At 42.5% G+C, this 24629-nt stretch overlaps 1 protein-coding gene across 1 annotated transcript in view; it reads left to right on the top strand.

The window, feature by feature from the left end:
- Positions 1 to 3536: 3536 nt before the first annotated feature.
- Positions 3537 to 24629, top strand: part of LOC126457738 (MOXD1 homolog 1-like) — a 175655-nt gene continuing 154562 nt past the window's right edge. Inside the window, exon 1 of the mRNA XM_050094283.1 lies at positions 3537 to 3848. Coding sequence (XP_049950240.1) covers positions 3558 to 3848 — 291 coding nt within the window. The 5' untranslated portion in view covers positions 3537 to 3557. The remainder of the gene's footprint in view (positions 3849 to 24629) is intronic.

Below are 24629 nucleotides of genomic sequence, written 5' to 3'. Positions count from 1 at the left end.
ATTGAGGACAACAAATGTCCCCAGTTTCCTATTTTTTTGCCCTCAGTTTTTGATATTTCCCAAAATAACTGAAATAGGAGGATTTGGGCTGAACATTCTAGAACTCAAGTGAATATACCAGCGCAACCAAATTTGGCATCTACATCTACATGATTACTCTGCAATTCACATTTAAGTGCTTGGCAGAGGGTTCATCGAACCACAATCGTACTATCTCTCTCCCATTCCACTTCCGAACAGCGCGCGGGAAAAACGAACACCTAAACCTTTCTGTTCGAGCTCTGATTTCTCTTATTTTATTTTGATAATCTTTCCTACCTAAGTAGGTTGGGCTCAACAAAATATTTTCGCATTCGGAAGAGAAAGTTGGTGACTGAAATTTCGTAAATAGATCTCGCCGCGACGTAAAACGTCTTTGCTTTAATGACTTCCATCCCAACTCGCGCATCATATCTGCCACACTCTCTCCCCTATTACGTGATAATACAAAACGAGCTGCCCTTTTTTGCACCCTTTCGATGTCCTCCGTCAATCCCACCGGGTAAGGATCCCACACCGCGCAGCAATATTCTAACAGAGGACTAACGAGTGTAGTGTGAGCTGTCTCTTTAGTGGACTTTTGCATCTTCTAAGTGTCCTGCCAATGAAACACAACCTTTGGCTCGCCTTCCTCACAATATTATGTATGTGGTCTTTCCAACTGAAGTTGTTCGTAATTTTTACACCCAGGTACTTAGTTGAATTGACAGCCTTGAGAATTGTACTATTTATCGAGTAATCGAATTCCAACGGATTTCTTTTGGAACTCATGTGGATCAACTCACACTTTTCGTTATTTAGCCACCTGCCACACCATACAGCAATCTTTTCTAAATCGCTTTGCAACTGATACTGGTCTTCGGATGACCTTACTAGACGGTAAATTACAGCATCATCTGCCAACAACCTAAGAGAACTGCTCAGATTGTCATCCAGGTCATTTATATAGATCAGGAACAGCGGAGGTCCCAGGACGCTTCCCTGGGGAACACCTGATATCACTTCAGTTTTACTCGATGATTTGCCGTCTGTTACTACGAACTGCGACCTTTCTGACAGGAAATCACGAATCCAGTCGCACAACTGAGACGATACCCCATAGGCCCGCAGCTTGATTAGAAGTCGCTTGTGAGGAACGGTGTCAAAAGCTTTCCGGGAATCTAGAAATACGGAATCAACTTGAGATCCCCTGTCGATAGCGGCCATTACTTCGTACGAATAAAGAGGTAGCTGCGTTGCACAAGAACGATGTTTTCTGAAACCATACTGATTACGTATCAATAGATCGTTCCCTTCGAGGCGATTCATAATGTTTGAATGCAATATATGCTCCAAAACCCCACTGCAAACCGACGTCAATGATGTAGGTCTGTAGTTCGAATGATTACTCCTACTACCCTTCTCAAACACTGGTGCGACCTGCGCAATTTTCCAGTCTGTAGGTACAGATCTATCGATGAGCGAGCGGTTGTATATAATTGCTAAGTAGGGAGCTATTGTATCAGCGTAATCTGAAAGGAACCTAATCGGTATACAATCTGGGCCTGAAGACTTGCCCGTATCAAGCGATTTGAGTTGCTTCGCAACCCCTAAGGTGTATGCTTCTAAGAAACTCATGCTAGCAGCTGTTCGTGTTTCAAATTCTGGAATATTCCATTCGTCTTCCCTGGTGAAGGAATTTCGGAAAACTGCGTTCATTAACTCCGCTTTAGCGGCACAGTCGTCGGTAACAGTACCATCGGCACTGCGCAGCGAAGGTATTGACTGTGTCTTGTCGCATGTGTACTTTACATACGACCAGAATTTCTGCGGATTTTGTACCAAATTTCGAGACAATATTTCGTTGTGGAACCTATTAAGGTTCAAAATGGTTCAAATGGCTCTGAGCACTATGGGACTTAACATCTATGGTCATCAGTCCCCTAGAACTTAGAACTACTTAAACCTAACTAACCTAAGGACATCACACAACACCCAGCCATCACGAGGCAGAGAACCTATTAAGGCATCTCGCATTGAAGTCCGTGCCAAATTTCGCGCGTCTGTAAATTTTATCCAATCTTCGGGATTTCGCGTTCTTCTGAACTTTGCATGCTTTTTCCGTTGCCTCTGCAACAGCGTTCGGACCTGTTTTGTGTACCATGGGGGATCAGTTCCATCTCTTACCAGTTTATGAGGTATGAATCTCTCAATTTCTGTTGCTACTATATCTTTGAATTTGAGCCACATCTCATAGTCAGTTCGGAAGGAATGGAGATTGTCTCTTAGGAAGGCTTCTAGTGACACTTTATCCGCTTTTTTAAATAAAATTATTTTGCTTTTGTTTCTGGTGGATTTGTAAGAAACGGTATTGAGCCTAGCTACAACGACCTTGTGATCACTAATCCCTGTATCAGTCATGATGCTCTCTATTAGCTCTGGATTGTTTGTGGCTAAAAGGTCAAGTGTGTTTTCGCAACCATTTACAATTCGCGTGGGTTCGTGGACTAACTGTTCGAAATAATTTTCGGAGAAAGCATTTAGGACAATCTCGGAAGATGTTTTCTGCCTACCACCGGTTTTGAACAAGTATTTTTGCCAACATATCGAGGGAAGTTTGAAGTCCCCACCAACTATAACCATATGAGTGGGGTATTTATTTGTTACGAGGCTCAAATTTTCTCTGAACTATTAAGCAACTGTATCATCGGAGTCTGAGGGTCGGTAGAAGGAGCCAATTATTAACTTAGTTCGGCTGTTAAGTATAACCTCCACCCATACCAATTCGCACGGAGTATCTACTTCGACTTCACTACAAGATAAACCACTACTGACAGACACAAACACTCCACCACCAATTCTGTTACTTATTTAATTGCAAGGAAGTAGACTAATAAAGATGTGGAATTATTCTTTGGTGCGAATGGATTTTTCCTTGAATTTAGAAACTACGCAATACTGATCGGAGACATGCCGAAGCTTCAGACTAGGTCACCTGGATAATAGTAGCGTTATTTAGTTTCTGTTTTAACTGAAATATTTTTAGAATGAGGAATAAATCTCATCTTTTTCAGCATCAACTTTCCTCAAAGTAACTAAATACTCATTAAGTAACTGTTCGGTATGCTTTTGAAAAAGATTCAGTGTTTTAATTTTTCCTGTATTTCATTTTGCTCCTCATTTGCTCATTATTTCGCTGTTTGATTTGAAATTAATTTTTTCCTCTGTTTGCCGCCCTAGGCGGCCGGCTACTCTTGGCCATTGGTAGAAACGGCACTGCTGAAGAACGTAAACAACATCATAGCAATGCAAGGGACAAACTCTCGTTTGGAATCACGTCCTGTCGAAACTTTCATGGAACGCCCGCCGGGCTTCAAATCTTGCGCGGAGCAGGCGCAGGTGCGCGGTAGCTGGGTGTGCGCATGCGCGGAGTGGGGGTAGCAGCGGGCGGCCTGTTGCACCCGCCAGGTGGGACGCCAGAGACCGGCTCGGCAGCTGCCGCCGCCGACGCTGCCCTGGGGGCTCAGTTGGTGTGGAACATGTGCGCGCGACCGACGTCTCTGCCGCTGCTGCTGGCGTCTCTGGCGCTGCTCACCGGGCCGGCGGCGGCCGCGGCGCAGCACAGCGTCTGGCTGGCGGCCGGCCGCCTCTGGCTCAGCTGGGAGCTCCACCTGTCCGCCGACGCGCCAGCCTCCGCCGCCGTAGAGCTCGAAGTCACTTTCCCTGCGCACTTTCAGGCCGCCGGGGTGGGCTTCTCACCCAAGGGCGGCATGGCAGGAGCCGACATGGCCCTCGTCTGGTTCGACAGCCGCGGGATGCCCTACGTTGCGGTGAGTGGCTACTTACCGGTGCATCGCCGCCTGTCGGCGATGACTCATAAATAACCATCATATGGTTATATTGGAAAAAATGAAATAATAATTTTGGAGTGACAACGAAGTAAACCAAGTCACGGGCTTTGGAAGGCCCGGAGGCTTTGAAGTTTCGGGAAACAGACAGCTAGCCAAATTTTTATGGCAATCCTTTTAATATTAAAGCAACACGTAAGAAATAGATTTGTAGATAATATAAATGACAGGAACAGGAAGACGGCATCTTCAGGCGCTGGTTCGCAACATGTACATTTAGATGGATACCCTGCAAAACGCTATGAAGTGCATGACAGAGAGTACGGCCTGCTGTACCAGCTATTAAGGTTACTTCCCTTCCCGTTCACGTATAGAGCGCAGGAGGAATGGTTGTTTAGATGCCTCTGTGTGAGCTGTAGTTAATCTAATCTTCCCCTCACAATCCCAGTGTGATAGTCATCATTGAAAGCCGGTTCTTGAAACTTTGCAAGCAGACTTTGTCGGGATAGTCTGTCTGTCCTCAAGAGTTTGCCAGTTCAGTTTTTTCAGCGTCTCTCTGACACTCTCCCAAGGGTCAGACACACCTGTGACCATTCGCGCTGCCCTTGTCCGTATACGTTCAATGTCTCCTGTTAGTCCAATTCGGTATAGGCCCCACTCACCTGAGCAGTATTCCCAAATGGATCGCACGAGTCATTTGTAAGCAATCTCCTTTGTAGACTGACTGCATTCTCCTAGTGTTCTACTCATATAACGTGGTATACCACCTGCCTTACCCACAACTGAGCCCATGTGATCATTCGATTCTAAGTCCATACAAAACGTTTCACCCACGTATTTGTAAGAGTTGGCCGATTCTAGCTGTCACTCAATGATATTATAGTCACAGGACACTACGATTTTTCGTTTTGCGAAGTGCACGGTTTTACATTTCTGAACATTTAAAGCAAATTTGTCAGTCTTTGCACCACTTAGAAACAGTGACTGATTATTTATGCAGCTTCTATTAGACAGCATTTCGCTATAGATAACTGCGTCTTCTACAAAAAGTCTGATGTTACTGTTAAGGTCATCAGCATACAATAGCATGAACAGCAAAGGTCGCAACATCTCAGCTGGACTCTTTGGATATTGTAAACATACGGTTTTCTATTGAAATCGTGTTGCTGCTACAGTGTTTCATTGTGCAGTGTTTTACATAACATGTACTTGAATTCCTTCCAGAATGTTATACAAACGATTAAAGAAGAAAGAACATTGTAAAAATTCAATTCAGAACAGCCAGGACCTACTGATAAATAAACAATTTTAACTACCAGTTTCGAACAGCCGATATCTTCAGGTATCATAAAATTATTTATAACTGCCTGTATGGCAGTGGTCTCACTGTGGTGTCAAAATAAAAAATAAGAGCTGTCTTGTCTGAGTGCCATCAATAACAAATAATATTGTAAATAATTTTATAATACCTACATATGATCAGGCAATGATGGCCTTACAGCCATTCCCACTGCGTCACCAAAGTGCTGTCAGGCTTGCCTAGCAGTTCGAAGGGTGACCGTCTGGGTCTGCCGCGCGCTGTTGGCCAGTACGGTTGCTCTCAGCCATTGAGAACAGTTGAGGAGCAACTTGAGTGAAAAGTAGCGGCTCTGGTTGCGGAAACTGACAATGGCCGGGAGAGCAGTGTGCTGACCACATGCCCTCTCCATATCCGTTTCCAGTTATACCCACCGCTGAGGATGACACGGCAGTCGGTCGGTACCGTTGGGTCTTCTGAGGTATGTTCGAATGGAGTGAATATGTTGAGATGAACGAACCCGATAATTAATAAGTACATATTTATTAACAGCTTCTGGGGCTCTGAATTCCGTTTTATGGCATCACCTGCACAAAGTATGTTGGATTGAACGTAACAGTAAACGTAAACAATAGTTGCGGCATCGCCATTCTGTCTCCCCTAATAGCCTGGATTTTTTTATGGAATTAAATTTGTACCGGCCCGTTTCCCAACTGTTAATTTGTGAGGAACAGCATTTGATTATTTTTATTAAAATGTTCTAAATGGCTATTGAAACATAAAACTGAGGAAATGGACTCCATGTAAGTTTCTGAGCGTCTTATTCAATAACATTTCTTGCTGCTACAAAGTATTGCATGGTCACTGAGTAACTTACACGTATTGGTAAAGGATAAAGAGACATCGAAAATCATTTCTGGATACCTTCCCGGAATTAGGCTCATAATTAGATTTTGGATATTTCCATTTGTTATGGAACAAACGTGAAAAAGTCATTCATTGGTAAAAGGCATTGTGGGAGATGAAATATATCGGAAGCATAAATGAATTGTCTCGTTATTACATTCAGGGAGAAAACAGCGATGGAAGTGGGATATTGCGAAAGAGGTCTCCGTCGTACGCAGAGATTAGGGCAGATAAACAACCAGTTTTCAGCAAAGCTTCCAAATAACAATTCTCTCGAATATAGGTATTCTTTTTGTGTACTTTAATGATCATAGCACGTCAGCGACAGAAACATGAAGACATTACTGTCTTTGAATATTTGCAGAAACATGAAGACATTATTGTCTTTGAATATTTGCTGTTAATGACTCTCAACGTAATACTCAGATATGTTGACTAAAGTGTTGGGTGATCTTCGTTATGAATAGTTTAACAAGACTGCTTTAACAATTCGAAACGAATTTTTTTATTGAAAAATAATTGTTCTTTATCTAGGCTTTTAACCCACAATGGCTTTTAATCCGCGTCTTCGCGTTAATATGTGTTTTAATGTAATAATTTAATATAATAATTAAAATTTTAATTATTAGATAATATAGCCTCATTTCAACTGAATTGCTGTTTCTGGGCAATTCAGTTATTGTGACGTTCAAAGTTCGTGAACAATTGAATAATTCGTAACAGATGCTTCCTGTAAGATACACCCCTGAACTAATGAATAGTGAAGTACGCCAACAGCAATGCAGCGAAGACTAAACTTACTTTTCATACAACTGTGTAACAAATAGTTGGCTTGTTAAAAAACTGTAAAAGTGTTCAACGCTTACGTTCGATTTTTATTTCTCCGTGATGCAGATATATTCTCCGAAAGAGGAACAATATCGATGTGTCTCACCTACGTAGTGCACATGCTGCGTAATTGTTAAAAAGAGTCAGCTGATGTTGGAATATCAGACTATACTTATTACGTGAAATGTTCGCTGGAGTAATGTACCGTAAACTTCAATGAAAAGATGAGAGAGACGGTGCTTGCAGATGAATCAGCGGAAAGGGTGGCCGAGTCACGGGTACGCTGACTAGCTGGTTACGCCGGTTGCCTCCTGCACTTGGTGTCCTGTTGCAGCTGTGAGTGTAGCAGCTAGACTGCACTTGCAGTGGCGCTGGCGGGAGAGTAGATTTTCATACATTTTTCTCGTGCGGACTGCTGTTGTACACGAAAGAGGTGGTTAGAACTATGGTTGTTGTGATCTTCAGTCCACTTACAACTCCCCCCCCCCCCCCCCCCCCACACACACACACACACACACACACACACAACACAACACATCCCTGCCGTACAGAACTGACTGTTCCTTGATGCCTGAGTTCCATGTGATTCCGTTCAGTACTTGTTCATCAGTAGTCTGATCTATGAATTCCCTGATTTTTTATGTATCGGTATAATTGTCATTTTGTTTTCGTAACCTGATGTGCGAGTATAGTAGCTTTGTCGATGTTTTACCATCTTACTACCGTAAATGTTTCGCAAAAGGCAAGGAAATTGTTGAGTGAATGTAAATAATAAAGTGTCTTGTTAACTTATTATTGTTTTTGTTGTGATCTTCAGTCGGAAGGCTGGTTTGATGCCACTCTTCACGCTAGTCTATCGTATCCAAGCCTCTCCTTCGAAAAACTGCTGCTACTTACATCCATCTGAACCTTTTTACTGTTTTCTACAATTTTTCACTGCAGCACTTCCATCCATCATCAAACTGGTGATCATTTGATGTCTCAGGATGTGTCTTGTCATCCAGTCCATTCTTATATTCAGGTTGTGCCACGGATGTATTTTTCCCCAGTTAGATTCAGTTCGTCCTCATTAGTTATTCTATGTATTCATTTAATCTTCAGCAGTTTTCCGTAGAATAGCACTTCAGAAACTTCTCGTTTTGTTTGGACTGTCTATCGTCGAAGTTCCACTTCCGTACAAGACTACTACTTTCCTTCCGTTTTTTCGTACTCATGTGTGGTCCGATACATTCCTTCCCTTAGATTTATCCCTTAACCTCGCGTACACAGTCCATCCATTTTCCTCACCAGTCACCTTTCGCTATCATTTCTCCCATTCTCTTGTCAACATAGGAGTCATCCTTTCTCATGACGTGTCCAGACCACAGCACACTTCTCTCATTAACTCTACAGAGAACTATTTTCAGAAAATACTCCATAACATTTAAACTGACCTTGGATAACAAATTCATATTTTCCGAAATGCATTTATGATAGGTCATATTTACGACGAAGTACAACACCTTAAAGATGTGTACGGAAATATAAAGGAAAGAGGGACTTACCGTCCAGTCGGCGAACTTAACGTCCAGTCGACGACGAGATCGTTAAGGACGGAGTTCAAGCATTGGGGAAGGATGGGGGAAGGAAATTGACCGTATCCTTGTCAACTCAGCCATTCCAGATTTGCCCGAGTGATTCAGGGTGGCCACAGAATCCTACAACTGTATGATGGGACGGAGAGTTGAACTGGCGTCCTCCGGAATGTAAGTCCAAGTGCCTTACGACACGCAGGATCTAGGGAAAGTTCGCCTTATCCTCTGAAGCTGCCATCTGTGATCATACGCAGTCCCTCGCAGTTTGCAACGTCCTCCGAAATACTGATTATGCTCTCACTCGTTCTGATGACTACGGCGATATCTCTCGTCAAAGTTAATGCACAATCCGAACTCGTGAGTCGAATAAAATACTCTTTCTACAATCTGACGTGTAAAAGATGCATTGTGACGTAAATGTGACGAATAAATGCTTTCGTGTGTACTAAAGAAGAGCAATCAACGGAAATCTGTTGTTAGGCGTGAACATATAGATTGTGTGATCAGTAGTTGCGCTAAACTTTAAGTGTGAACATACATACTTCCAGTTTGTTAAGGGATTAGATCAGGGCAAAGTCTGTCCCGAAGGTCAGTTCTCTCCACAACCCTTTTTGGATCATAAATCGTAGCAACTCGTAATCTACAGCTATGCGGCCTATTTTAAAATGTTCAAATGTTCAGCTGCTTCTTATTTTGGTAGGAAGTGACCATGTGTGTTAGAGCTCGTCATCAACCATTACTTTCCTGTGCAACAATGATTATCCAGAATTCTCTTTGGAAGTAGTATTTCAGTCGATAGAATTGCCCTTCCCTCTCTTTTATTTGCATAACTAAAATCTGTGTATTGAAAAACTGGGTTTTCTGAGTACTTTCACACTGACCTCAGTCATAAATACGTCTATACACTTTTCATATGAAATATGCCGTACGATCTCTTTACGCGTTGCAATAAAACTTTCACGAGTTTCTTGCGGCATAAGATTGCCGTATAGCGCCGCTACTCTCTCTATCTATCTCTATCTATCTATCTCTGTCTATCTCTATCTATCTATCTCTATCTATCTATTTTGAATGACATGCTGAGAAAGTACTGATAAGCACATTTAAACATTTTATCTTATTCCTCGTCCTTTTCCTCTGCTCCTCCTCCTCCTCCTCCTCCATTTCTTCTTCCTCTTCCTCTTTTCCACATGTCTTGTCTCGGTAGCTATTCTGTTTTCTTCTTCTTCTTCTTCTCCTCCTCCTCCTCCTCCTCCTCCTCCTCGTCTTCTATAGTCAGTTTCTTATCTCCCTAACCACTCTACTCTATTTTGTACTGATTTCTTCAGTTAGCGATAAAGAAGTTTTGTTTCCACCGGCAGTCTTCTTTATATTTTACAGTTGCCTGTTTTAACTTTTATTATTATCAAAATTGTTCGTTAAAATATATTTAAGTTATCTCATACGGAAAAGGAAGAATTGGCCAGTTCTTTTGCGTGCACCGTCTGAAGATACGCTTGAAAAGGCTCGAAAACAGGTCTGTGAAGGAAAAATAACACCTATTTTACAAGCGACGGCTAGCAGTTAGTTATAATAGTATTACATTAACGTACTGCGTTCTACAGTATCCATAATGGACAAGCTTAATGTTTTAGCAGCATGGCGTGCTCCGACCTGAGAGACTTGTAGTTCGATGCTCGCTGGGGTCAATCGGCCGTAGGCTTCCCACGGTGTGCACAGCCTCCGGCGAGAGCAGCTCGAGATTCCTCAAGAAGTGTGGTTGCCAACTGCTTCGCGAGCCAGATTTGCAGTGGCAGAGGCACTGTGGTGGTGGTACGAACCACACCCATCGGCTGCACTCACACTTCTGTCGTGGTTGCAGGTAGAGTGCGCGGTAAGTCCAGTCGCTCGTCCTCTCTTTGTCGTCAGTCGTTTAACGATTCGTCAGAACTTGCGAGGGACAGAACACTGTGTCGTTTAAATACCTGACACGCCACGAAACGAGTCGACACTGCCGTAAATCACCGTAAGCTGGCGGATCAGCTAACTGGCTTCTCAGGCACCTGTCTTCCGTTTCGCTACGGATGTCGACTTTGTTTTGTGTCGCCGGGTACAGATGGCAGACCCATTCATCACTTACTTCTGACGTTAGACGGGCGGCTTCTCTGGACTCCATAGCTGGGCAATTCAAAGATCCAAAGCCCGCTTGACGTCGGCTTTACACACATCCATAAGCGATCTTCTTCTCAAAGAAAAAATTATGGAGCCACCACAAGACGCATACAATTTTGTTTTATTACCGATATCGCCCGTCAGCCGCGAACATCTTCAGAAACTATTAGCAGCCACCGGCCAGACGTTAAATGTGTCTAGCTAATGTACAGCGTCAGTGTCTGACATGAAATGTGTGGCTGCTCCACAGGTTTATTTCTTACAGTCGCTGTTCCCCCTGCAGGCGATGGCTACTCTCGCTACTCTGTGTAAATCCTAATAAGATTTGTTGTTGTGATTGAAATTTGCTGTTGTAGGAAGCTTGTTAGTGTTAGCTGATGATGCCCAGCTGAAAGCTCTCACGCGCTTAACTTTTAATGACTCGACGATTATTGATGGAGAACGCAACCAGTTCCAAATACCGGGTGGTATTGCTTATGGAGGTCCAATGTGGACTGTAATTGTCGTATGGCAGGGAAACTATGTAGGTGCAAATCCGACGCTGTGAATCCAAGAAAGACGAATAGAAATGTTACCATATATGATGGATTGGGAACGGGACGTGTGCAGAAAAGGTCAAACAAGTGAGAAAGGCATCGCTTACACATTTGCTCAACATGAACACTGGAGACGTCGACGAGATACTGTACTGCGGAAGATTTGCACTTGGTGGCTAGAATTGGATTTTTTTTTTTCCCCCAACGTAAACCGGTTCCGTATTAACGTTTAGCATATCTACCAAGTTTCACTGCCATAAGATAATTGCAGCCCATGTTGAATCTCCGTGGGAAGCTGCAATGTACTTATAAGAAGTATGTCAACGCAGTCCTAGAATTGCACATACGAAATGTGGGAACTGCACTTACAAGAAACTTTACAGCTGTGCCCGGTGATATTACGCCCATTTTCAGTTGGCTACACGTGTATTGTAGTTGTATCACAGTCGTCAATAGCACGACGTCTGCTCTTACAATTTATTCTACTGAACGGTGTTTTGTCTCTTTTCGATCCTACCGCATTAATGGAAATAGTACAAACAACGCGCATGTATTTTACACAGTTAGCCGCGGCACTCAAATGCATCACAAAATTCTTCTTGACAGTTGCATCTTCGAACATGTATACACACAAACATTATGTGATAAAGCACGTGTGAAACACAAACATTACTTGTAAAGTACATGTCGGAAGCTGCAAGTGTCGTGTAGAATGGTGTGAAACGTTAATATGCCACTGTTGATTGTGTAGTATGTGTGTGCTGTTTACCCTTACGTGCTCTTTTACGCTTCCTCCCAGAAATGCACGAGGACCGAAATGAGACAAAACTTCGTCCTCTATAACAACTGCAAGTGCGGAATACACTCTACTAACGATTCTGATACTGTGTCAAGTATAGCCATATGAGCATGTTGTTGTTGTTGTTGTTGTTGTTGTTGTTGTCTTCAGTCCTAAGACTGGTTTGACGCAGCTCTCCATGCTACTCTATCCTGTGCAAGCTTCTTCATCTCCCAGTTCTTACTGCAACCTACATCCTTCTGAATCTGTTTAGTGTGTTCATCTCTTGGTCTCCCTCTATGATTTTTGCCCTCCACGCTGTCCTCCAATGCTAAATTTGTGATCCCTTGATGCCTCAGAACATGTCCTACCAACCGTTCTCTTCTTCTTGTCAAGTTGTGCCACAAACTCCTCTTGTCCCCAATTCTATTCAATACCTCCTCATTAGTTACGTTATCTACCCATCTAATCTTCAGCATTCTTCTGCAGCACCTCATTTCAAAAGCCTCTATTCCATATGAGCATATGGCACTAAAATATTCTGTGCCAGTATTCGTGGCCGATTGTGTTCGCCAATCAATCCTCAACTGACTAACATGATTTTAAAACAATCGATAAAATCACTTTTGTACATTGTATCATTTTTTAACTTTTTTAACCAATATGTTGTACAGCTGGACCTTACACACCCGGTTTTCTTTTTTAGTCAAGTGAGATACAAATATGATTTTGCACTGTTGGCTGGTTGTCCCCTTGACATGACCCGCCGAAATCGGAAACGTTTTTCTCTTTCACGCCCAGTAGGCACCTTTTCATTGTGAAGCGTGTGTTTTGTTTTGTCTCAGACGTAATTATTTGGCGTAGCTGAGGTGATGAGTGTCTTTAGAGTGCACCGTTGTGTGTGTTTGGGAGGCAAAGGAACTGTGACGGCGCCTAATCTATGACCTTCGTGTCACCGTCCGACGGACGGACAACCATCGATTGCCATCAACAGCGCCTTCTGCTTCCGCTGTACGAAACCTCTTTCCAACTCCAGTATTCCGAACATGCGACGGGTCGAGGGAAACGCACTGGCCACCTCGGCTACCCATGCAGATGTTCCTCTTTGGAATGAAAATGCCATGTGTTTTATTGTGAACTTAAACTTTTTGGACCACCGGATAAATAAGGAACGGATTTGAACATGAAAGTACGCCACATTTTGAGGAAGCGCTTACTCATTTGTCATAAGTGGCTCCAAATTGTAAGTTAACTACTATGTTCTTCTTGCGGACAAACTATTCCCATTATCTTATAATTATGAAGACTGTAAATTATTCTGTTTGTAGTGATCATGGAAGAACCTTCAACGGATAAAATTCAGACAATATGCGATGTAAAGTGTCGCATTAATACTAAGCTACTTGTAAATTGGGATTGTTAATGGAGCAACGTATCACCTCATTGACATGAGATTCATTGTTAATTGAAGGGTAATGCTATTCATCTTACCTAGACACCTTGCCTTGCAATTCTGCAGAGGTCAGTATTTTACAGAGAATTTACAAAAAAATTTCAGAATCGTTTTTGAGTCCATCACATGTTGAAGTTTTTTAGGGATAGGAAACTAATTTTGTAAGACAAATTTGACACTGTCTGAGCCCATCTTTATTCCAACAATCTTTGGTATCCATCAGGAAGACTCCAAGAACAGACTAATTTTACGGTTTACCGATCGGCGTATTTAAAACTCATATTTAGATCTTCCACAAAAACTGTAGGCTTGGAAGATCTGATTTTTAAAATTGAAATTAGCAATCGTAGAAAAGCTCTTTATTTATCATCGTCCTGACAAATAATGAATACTTCGGATACTAAGATGATGATGTTGTTGTTGTTTTTGTTATTGTGCTATGAATAGACTAGCGTGGAGAGCTGCATCAAACCAGCTTTCAGACGGAATATTATATCTCCGCATAAGTGTTGCAGCCTATATACATTGCAGTGTGCGTAATGTATTCAAGCATTCGTCTCCCTCTACAATTTTTATCTGGTCTCCCTCTACAATTTTTATCTCCCCCAGGCTGCCATCCATTATCAAATTCAGTACTTATCAATACATCCTATCAATCTGTCACTTCTATTAGTCAATATGTGGCATGGAGCTCTTTTCTCCCCTATTCTATTCACTACCTCGTCATTACTTATCCAATCTACCCTTCTCATCTCCGCCACTCTACTGTTACTCCACATTTCATAAGCTTCTATTCCTTTCTTGTCTTTCTCGTCCACATTTCAGAAAAGTCTTCGTATCATAAGTTCCTATTAGACGTAAGCACATATTCCTTTATCAGAAAAGCTGCCCAAACAGCAAAACCGTTCTACTACGTTTAGTAACTCATTTCCTAATTTAATTTCACCATTACCACGGGACTTGATTCGACTACACTCCATTGCCCTTGTTTTAAGATAATCGTAATAAATAGTGTTTTTGAATAAACGGAGATCGTGACATTCTTCTCCACTGATCATCCAGAACATTAGAATGCGAAGGCGCGATATCTCATTTTTAACGTGGGCAGACTGTGATGGCCCAGAGGCTCGGCACAAGCATTTCGGAAACTGCACGACTTTTCGGTGTTTGAGGAATGTTGTGACGAGTGTCTTCAACATGGGACGAAACGAGGGTGAAGCGAAGTCCAGACGTCATGAGGTTGGCCCACCACCCCTCATTACAGATGTCAGACGGTAGGCTGGGCAGACTGGCAAAACGTGACACGAGGCGAACTGTGGCGAAATTAACATCAGACTTTAATTCTGGGCAAGAGTGCCTGTGGGCCTGAATACACAGTGTACCGAACACTCCTAACAATGGGCCTCCGCAGCCGACGACCCATGCATGTGCCATTGTTAACACTACGACTGAAATGGGCATGTGACCATCGGCACTGGGCGTTGTCGCAGTGGCAGAGCGTTGCACGATCTGATGAATCCCGATACCTTCTTCATCATGCCAATGGGAGGGCGCGAATCCGTCGTCTTCCAGGGGAACAGCTCCTTTGACGCCTGTACTGCGGGACGAAGACAAGCTGGCGGCAGCTCTATTATGCTCTGGGGAACACTAACGTTGGCATCCATAGGTCAGGTGGAGTTGTGCAAGGCACCATGGCAGCCAAAGAGTAACGTACACTGGTTGCAGACCACGTACACCCCTTCATGACAATCGTTTTACCCGGCGGCAGTTACAATTTTCAACAAGATAGAGCGCCAAAAGAAGGTTGTATACATGGAAGAATCCCGGAGATATTACAAGGTATCAGATAGATTATATAATGGCAAGACAGATTTAGGAACCAGGTTTTAAACTGTAGGACATTTCCACAGGCAGATGTGGACTCTGACCACAATCTATTGGTTATGAACTGTTAATTAAAACTGAAGAAATTGCAAAAAGGTGGGAATTTAAGGAGATGGGACCTGGATAAACTGACTAAACCGGAGGTTGTACAGAGTTTCAGGGACAGCAAAAGGGAACAATTGACAGGAATGGGGGAAAGAAATACAGTAGAAGACGAATGGGTAGCTCTGAGGGATGAAGTAGTGAAGGCAGCAGACGATCAAGTAGGTAAAAAGACGAGGGCTATTAGAAATCCTTGTGTAACAGAAGAAATATGGAATTTAATTGATGAACGGAGAAAATATAAAAATGCAGTAAATGAAGCAGGCAAAAAGGAATACAAACGTCTCAAAAATGAGATCGACAGGAAGTGCAAAATGGCTAAGCAGGGATGGCTAGAGGACAAATGTAAGAATGTAGAGGCTTATCTCACTAGGGGTAAGATAGATACAGCCTACAGGAAAATTAGACCTTTGGAGAAAAAAGAGCCACTTGTATGAATATCAAGAGCTCAGATGGAAACCCAGTTCTAAGCAAAGAGGGGAAAGCAGAAAGGAGGAAGGAGTATATAGAGGGTCTATACAAGGGCGACGTGCTTGAGGACAATATTATGGAAATGGAACAGGATGTAGATGAAGATGAAATGAGAGATACGATACTGCGTGAAGAGTTTGAAAGAGCACTGAAAGACCTGAGTCGAAACAAGGCCCCGGGAGTAGACAACATTCCATTAGAACTACTGACGGCCTTGGGAGAGCCAGTCCTGACAAAACTCTACCATCTGGTGAGTAAGATGTATGAGACAGGCGAAATACCCTCAGACTTCAAGAAGAATATAATAATTTCCAATCCCCAAGAAAGCAGGTGTTGACAGATGTGAAAATTACCGAACAGTTTAATAAGTCACGGATGCAAAATACTAACGCGAATTCTTTACAGACGAATGGAAAAACTGGTAGAAGCCGACTCTTGGGGAAGATCAGTTTGGATTCCGTAGAAATGTTGGAACACGTGAGGCAATACTGACCTTACGACTTATCTTAGAGGAAAGATTAAGGAAAGGCAAACCTACGTTTCTAGCATTTGTAGACTTAGAGAAAGCTTTTGACAATGTTGACTGGAATACTCTCTTTCAAACTCTTAAAGGTGGCAGGGGTAAAATACAGGGAGCGAAAGGCTATTTACAATTTGTACAGAAACCAGATGGTAGTTATAAGAGTCGAGGGACATGAAAGGGAAGCAGTGGTTGGGAAGGAGTGAGACAGGGTTGTAGCCTGTCCCCGATATTATTCAATCTGTATATTGAGCAAGCAGTGAAGTAAACAAAAGAATAATTCGGAGTGCGTATTAAATTCCAGGGATAAGAAATAAAAACTTTGAGGTTCGCCGATGACATTGTAATTCTGTCAGAGACAGCAAAGGACTTGGAAGAGCAGTTGAACGGAATGGACAGTGTCTTGAAAGGAGGATATAAGATAAACATCAACAAAAGCAAAACGAGGATAATGGAATGTAGTCGAATTAAATCGGGTGATGCTGAGGGAACTAGATTAGGAAATGAGACACTTAAAGTACTAAAGAAGTTTTGCTATTTGGGGAGCAAAATAACTGATGATGGTCGAAGTAGAGAGGATATGAAATGTAGACTGGCAATGGCAAGGAAAGCGTTTCTGAAGAAGAGAAATTTGTTAACATCGAGTATAGTTTTAAGTGTCAGGAAGTCGTTTCTGAAAGTATTTGTATGGAGTGTAGCCATGTATGGAAGTGAAACATGGACAATAAATAGTTTGGACAAGAAGAGAATAGAAGCTTTCGAAATGTGGTGCTACAGAAGTATGTTGAAGATTAGGTGGGTAGATCACGTAACTAGTGAGGAGGTATTGAATAGGATTGGGGAGAAGAGAAGTTTGTGGCACAACTTGATCAGAAGACGGGATCGGTTTGTAGGACATGTTCTGAGGCATCAAGGGATCACCAATTTAGTATTGGAGGGCAGCGTGGAGGGTAAAAATCGTAGAGGGAGACCAAGAGATGAATACACTAAGCAGATTCAGAAGGATGTAGGTTGCAGTAGGTACTGGGAGATGAAGAAGCTTGCACAGGATAGATTAGCATGGAGAGCTGCATCAAACCAGTCTCAGGACTGAAGACCACAACAACAACAGAGCGCCATGTCACAAGGCCAGGCGGTGGATGGAGTGGCCCGAGGCGAGTGGCGAGTTCCAATTGATGTGCTGGCCCCGCATCTCGCCGGATCTGAACCCTATCGAACACATCTGAGATGTAATTGAAAGTGGCGTCAGAGCTCATCGTTCCTGTCGCCGGAATTTACGGAAATTATGTTAATTGTGCGTGCAGGCGTGGTGCTACCTTCCTTCTGCCCCAAAGGCATCTTGCTTCCATGCCACAACGCGTAGCCGCTGTTATTCCTGCCAAATGTGGACATACCCTCAATTAAGTTGGTGGTCATAATATTCCGGCGGATCAGTTTAGGCACACTTGATTTTGAGTCGGAATATTAAATAGTATCCAGTGCATTTGCATATGGTCCGCAACTTGTCCGTTGGTAAGGATTCTTCAAAGTTTTTTTGTGTTTTTCAGTTCAGCTAAGGAATGATTAAGAACTGAAGCCAAAACATTGCATTGAAACATGCGTTCAGTTCATAGTGCTGTGGAATGTGGGGAAAAAGCCGCAAATTGGCATTCATAAGAAGAAGAACAACACCAAAAATGCAAAAGGAATGTAATATGTAAGAAATTGTCCAGGCAACCTGCCACTGGTGATGCATTGCAGAAAATAAAGGCGAAATTCTTATGGCACTAAAATTGTGTTTTATTCAGTTGCTGTCAGACGCTCCATAAGTAAAAATTATCAGTGTACTGTAATGATTAAGAAACCTATTTCGTTTCATGAACCGAACCAAAAATGGGATGTAGTGGACAACATAACAAACTGATTAACAGAGCGATAATGTAAAAGAGATATCGGTGGAAAGTTAATTTTAAGCTTTAAGACTGTGTTATGGTCTCAATTTTTTTTAAGGATCTGGTAGTATTTTTTATTAACGTTGGTCTTACTCCAACCTCTTAAAAAGCTTACCCAACTGGTCCTGTCGGAAATGAGGAAGCTGAAGGGACCTACTGCATCGTGGTGCATCCTGCACTACACAGACTTCAGCTAGACATGAAGTAGGCCTGTTACGTTAAGGATCAGCAAGTGTTTCAGCATCTGCGCTACTGCTCGATTCTGTCGGCTATTGAGCAATTTTTTCAGTCACATCCAAATTTTAAAGTACGTCTTGTTGTAACGACCGCTCTAAGTTATGAGTTAATCCTCTCCCGCGCTTTTGAGCTCCAACTTTCTGTCTTGTTTTATAGCACCGTCAGAGATGTTCGTCTTGCGCCAGTGCGTGTCAGTTGCATAGATTTTGAGTTTGTGATTTTTGTTTTCTTACCCTTCCCAAACGCTTATCACCACTACCGAGTTAGAGAGCGATTAACAGTCTGATCGTGAGGTTCATAAATTGTGTCGTGAAGACGGTTTGCATAGATAATTACGACAGTTTCTTGCTTTACTACTTGAGTTCAGCATCCTGCAGGACGGTTACCGGCTACCTGTTAATGGTCGGCGTCTGTCTGGTTTCTCCCAGGCTATGAATGCGCGTCTTTGTTCGGCAGTCTTTTGGTAGTCACGCATGGAAGCAAACTCTCTGAAGTGCCGCCGCGGATCTGTTGGGACCACGTGGCGACTTGCCGGCGTAAATGCCGATTTCACATCATCTCAGTGATTTTCATGTTCCGAAGTTCAGTGTGTGTCTTTAAACAACTCTAACGTTTGTTAACGATTTCGTCCACGATCAAGCAGGTGTAAGTTCATAATAATGAAAGTGTCACTGAACGTTTCATAGTGTAGTAATGACGGCACTGTTTAGTGATTTTACAATATCAGCGGTTGGGATGTGACAAGAAAGATTGTTAAACATACTGATATGTAGGATGTCCTGTTGAATGGCACTCAACAAACGAATTACCAACAGCATCGTAAACGGTAGGTTACCATTATCGTCTGATAGGCATTGAGAAGACTTTGATGGACACAGGGAGACGGCTTTTCTTTGCTGTCACATCAGATTAGCATCCTGTAAATGCATTGGACGAAATGGAATTCGAAAAAGGGTGATCAGTGTGTATCAGATTATCATTTGATCCACTGCCGAATGCGTTTTGTGGAAGTCTTAATGCGCTGAGAGACTGTTTACTGTACCTCAGCAGTGACGTAAAAATTTCTTCACATGCATAATTTTGTCTACAGAGTGTTCAGAAATTCCCGTTGCAAACGCCGACGACTTGTAGAGGGCGGTAAGTACATAATATCGTGATTAACAACGATCCCTATGGTGATGTTACAAAACTGAATCGAAGGCGGAATGCACGTTGCACTTGTCCAATGCATTGACTTCGCGCGTTACCAACACCCATCATGATTTCTCTTTTGGTGTATTCGCTATGTTGCTACAAACAAACAACAGTGCACTATGTTGCTACAAACAAACAACAGTGCAGTGTTGTCAAAAGCCGGCCGAAGTGGCCGTGCGGTTAAAGGCGCTGCAGTCTGGAGCAGCAAGACCGCTACGGTCGCAGGTTCGAATCCTGCCTCGGGCATGGATGTTTGTGATGTCCTTAGGTTAGTTAGGTTTAACTAGTTCTAAGTTCTAGGGGACTAATGACCTCAGCAGTTGAGTCCCATAGTGCTCAGAGCCATTTGAACCATTTTTTGTTGTCAAAAAATTTGAACCTCCCTCTGTCCATTGGCATGCGCAACGTGTTTCTATCTTCCATAGTTTGCAGTAAACGACTGAAATTTACCCTTTCTTTTTAAATCATCCGGTATAAGACTTATATTTAAGTAGTATAAGCTTCCTTTAAATTTCAAGTAAGTGTTGTTAGCAATACATTCCATTATATTTTTCTTACGCGTCTGGGCACTTCACACGTATTTTTCAGTGACATAAACTTAAAATGCCGTTTTTCGAATTGTGTCACTTTTCTTGGTGCGGTGCTGTCTTAACATACAACCATACGACGACTTTCGACATGGAGACAAGTATAGAGATTCTCTACAAAGACAAATAGAGAAGATATATAGATGTATTGGAGCAGCTTGGAATATATTGTACTGCGCGGGATTAGCCGAGCGGTCTCGGGCGCTGCAGTCATGGACTGTGCGGCTGGTCCAGGCGGAGGTTCGAGGCCTCCCCCGGTCATGTGTGTGTGTGTGTGTGTGTGTGTGTGTGTGTGTGTGTGTGTGTGTGTGTGTGTGTGTGTGTGTGTGTGTGTGTGCTTGTCCTTAGGATAATTTAGGTTAAGCAGTGTGTAAGCTTAGGGACTGATGGCCTTAGCAGTTAAGTCCCATAAGATTTCACACTCATTTGAACATTTTTTGAATATATTGTGCGAATGGGAAAGAGTTAATCAAGATTTTGAATTTTCAGAACAGGACCGGAAAAAACTCGAGGCAGTACAGGCCTAAGAATAATTTGGGTATTACTGTTCTCAACAGCAAGGACTGCGAGTGAATGCTACCAGTTTTGTTTCCAAACAAGACACACAACGCATACCGTCGAATTTGTAACGCTTTTGTGGTTATTTTCAGTACAGTAGAGATACTAAGATAAACTGGGGTAAGAAATGAAACGAAAATGCTCATTAACGAGGCACCGGAGACCATGGGTCTCTTATACGGAAACACCATCTGCAATTTTGAAACATCCTGACAGATTAAAACTGTGTGCCGGACCGAGACTCGAACTCGGGACCTTTGCCTTTCGCGGGCAAGTGCTCTACCAACTGAGCTACCAAAGCACGACTCACGCCCCGTCCTCACAGCTTTACTTCTTCCAGTACCTCGTCTCCTACCTTCCAAACTTTACAGAAGCTCTCCTGCGGAAGTCTGAAATTTTGTCGGTGAGTTTTGGTTCACCCTGTATGGAACTGCAGTAAGATTACCTCGGACTATGTTGCACAGTCTGGTGAGCAGTAATAGCCTTTTCGTTATCAGTCAATTCAGATGGCGATTTTTATTTCAGATTTTTCGCTAGCTACGCGTATTGTACCAGTTAGTCCGGGCTGGGCGCCAGCATCGGTTGGTCACCTGGGTCGCGACGGAGGACCCTTTCGTTCGATAAGCAGTCACAACGTTAGTTTTTTGTGCGTGTGGCGTGCACCTCGGTTGACTGAGTTCCGCCCTAATGAGACGCGCAGCGAGGTGAGGCGACGTTCGTTATGGGATGCCTCGGCGGCGCTCCCGCCACACATCCATCTTGCAGGGCAAGAAGTGGCGCTGACCGCCGCCTCCCTTCCACAAATAGCTTACAGCTTTTTGCCGCCTTCCCCGCGGCCTTCATCTCACGGGAAACAAATTTCATTCACTTCAGGCTTCCCTTTTTATAGTCCCACACAATGACTGATGCTTCCTTTACCGAATCGTTTATACGCTAGATGTTGGAAGATTTAACTGTAAGACAGTTGTATGCTTCGTTTAACTGGCCTTCAATAGAAAACTTCCTGCTTTGTCGTCCTGCAGTAGTTCATCCCCAGCCCTCATACTGATCACACAGTAGTCGCATAAACTATAGCAGACGGTAATTAGTTAATAATCTGTGGTGCATTTAATGGACAACGACACTTTCAATAACAAATTTTCGTAAATTGTACGTTGCAGCATTGTTAAGTCTATGACCGTGACCGATGTTGATGCCTTTTTTCCGTATCCGATAACAACATTGTCGTCGGTGTGTTATAACCAATCTTCATTTCGTGATGTCTTCTTCTCATTGGAAAACTATTCCGGCCTTTAAACTCGTCTGTGTCCGTATATTCATAGAGTTTTGTATTAAACTCTGCCTTCTCTTTCTCAACTATCGTCATCTCCTTTATCTTTATGATCTCACTATCCCGTGGTATATCGTGAATATTACTACCACAAGTAAAATTATTATTGCTTCTGATTATTTTTATCGCCCTCGCTATTGCTATTTATTATTATTATTATTAAAATTTTAATTCGGTTGTTGTCATAGTGTCTTAAATTTTACGTAATCAGTACAATTGATAGAAGCTTGAAAAACTTTATCTTGTAAATGTTTGACATGTATAGTTCGTTGCATGATGATGTAAGAGAATGAAAGTAATCTAGCTAAATAATCCAGTAAGTAAACATATGCGTTATCTAGCTAGATATCTGCCCGCATAATTCTGGTGTTTCGCCGTCGATGCAGTTGCTAAATGGAAGACAAATTGCAGGGGTCTCTATCAGTAATCTCATACAGTCGTGAAGTAACGATCCAGGCAAGCCCGGCAATTAAAACCGACCTCCTTCGTCCGTTTCATGATAGGTAACATATTTTCATAGCTGATTTCTCCGAAAGCTCTTACGTTAAGAATGTATGCTCTTTAAACAGTAACTAAACAATTACGACACCTCTGAAATTCATTGCTATGGAGAGAGACTCTTTTTTTCTGGACTGTTGGCAATGTTATATTCCGCTTTCTTTGAAGAAAAGCAACATAGATGAGTCATAATTAAAAAAAAAAAGTTCATGACACATCTGACAGGAACAAAATAGAGGCAAGTGAGACTGAAATAGCTCAGCAATCGTTCCAGACTAATAATTTGAAGTCACTTCGCCATTAAATCGTGGTGATTTCAGTGCACGAGTAGAACATCAATTCATTCTAAAACAATATTGACTTCACAGTTTTCTCTTGTTAAAAGTATCCTTTACCCTGTCCAAGTTCAGCTTGATAGCCTCTAGAACCCTGCAATTGAAATCATTTGTCTAAATGGTGAAATGTTTCACTGGAATTAAGTGCGCGAATAACGCAAAAAGTGCAGAGACCAAAGGTAATAAAGCAGCTGCTACCAGTTTCGTTTTATTTCTTCATACCGATACTTGACATAATGCATCTCATCCAGTCGCAATTCATAATACAATGATTTGAGGCAAATGCTAAAATAATTTTAAGGAATGAAAGATGAATTACACAATCGCACAGCTACAAATAAGAAACTGGGTGAATAGTTAGAAAACAAAAATCGTAATGGGCTCAAAAGAGTCGACGTGCACAATTTCAGTTCCGCTGATCAATAATTCCATAGACGAATAGAGAGCATCGCGACAGCTATATACATTTAAATACGTACCTGTACTCTATAAGCCACTGTAGTGTGTACGGCAGAGTACTTCGTGCCAACATTAGCGGTTGCCTGCTATATTCTATTCTCGTATCGAGCAAGGGAAGAATGACTGTATGGCTGTGTATCCCTCTAATCTGTCTTATCTGTTTTTTACTATCCCTATGCGTGGTATACAATGGTGGCAGCAGAATTATCCCACAGTCTTTCTCGAAAAAGAAAAATATTAGATTCTAGAGGAGCGAAATCATTAGAGCCGGAGCATGAGCTGGGATTGGGGACGAAGACGGCTGTGCTGTTGTTAAGTAACCATCCCAGCATTTGCTTTTAGAGTTTTTCGGAAAGGCTTGATGCCTATTGTCATGTATAATCGATGAGAACTCCAAAGAATGAAACAGTATCTCGGAAATGGTCGCACTAGAATCGTGTTCGCTATTTCCTTGGATACGTAGAAATTTCTCAGACCCTACCAGCAAAGCTAAGTGTTCCGTGCGCCTTTCCCAGTTCTGTTTTAGCATGATCTTCCAATTTCATACCGCAGCTTAGTAATACCACTAAATACTTTAACAATGTTACGTACTTAAGATTGGCACCATGGGGGAAACAAATATGGTATACTCACTCAGCCAAGATGAATGCAATTCGGAAAGGTATAAAACACCAGTACGGAACTCCAGTTAGGACATCAGACACTCTCCAGTTACTGGAACAACGGAGGCACTGGACCGTAAAGCGTGAGTGAAATGGAAGGAATAAAATGGACGGTGTTTGTAGCAAGTCGAAAAGAATGTCATACATTGGAGGAAGAACCAGAGAGAGACAGAAAAAAATGGCTGGATTTTAGCTTTGAAGACAAACCTAAACAGTTGTTTGTCAGTCACTTGTATTTTCTTGCACGACGGGATTCGAGGGCTTTTATCTCATCTTCAGGTGGTCAGCGAAAGTTTCTTTCCCTATACGATACGATACTGCAGTGCCCGTGTTGTTCATAAGTACGGTGCAGTGTTTCTTCGGACACGCATGCTTAAAATGTCTTCTCTGTGCAGGCATATACACAAGGTTGGGCCTGGCCGTGCGGTGTGCTCGGATAGCCTAATGGTTAGCTGTCCGCATTAAGCGGGAA

The sequence above is a fragment of the Schistocerca serialis genome, chromosome 2 (assembly GCF_023864345.2).
Source record: "Schistocerca serialis cubense isolate TAMUIC-IGC-003099 chromosome 2, iqSchSeri2.2, whole genome shotgun sequence".
Classification (NCBI taxonomy): Eukaryota; Metazoa; Arthropoda; class Insecta; order Orthoptera; family Acrididae; genus Schistocerca; species Schistocerca serialis.
This window is presented reverse-complemented; position numbering and strand designations above follow the sequence as displayed.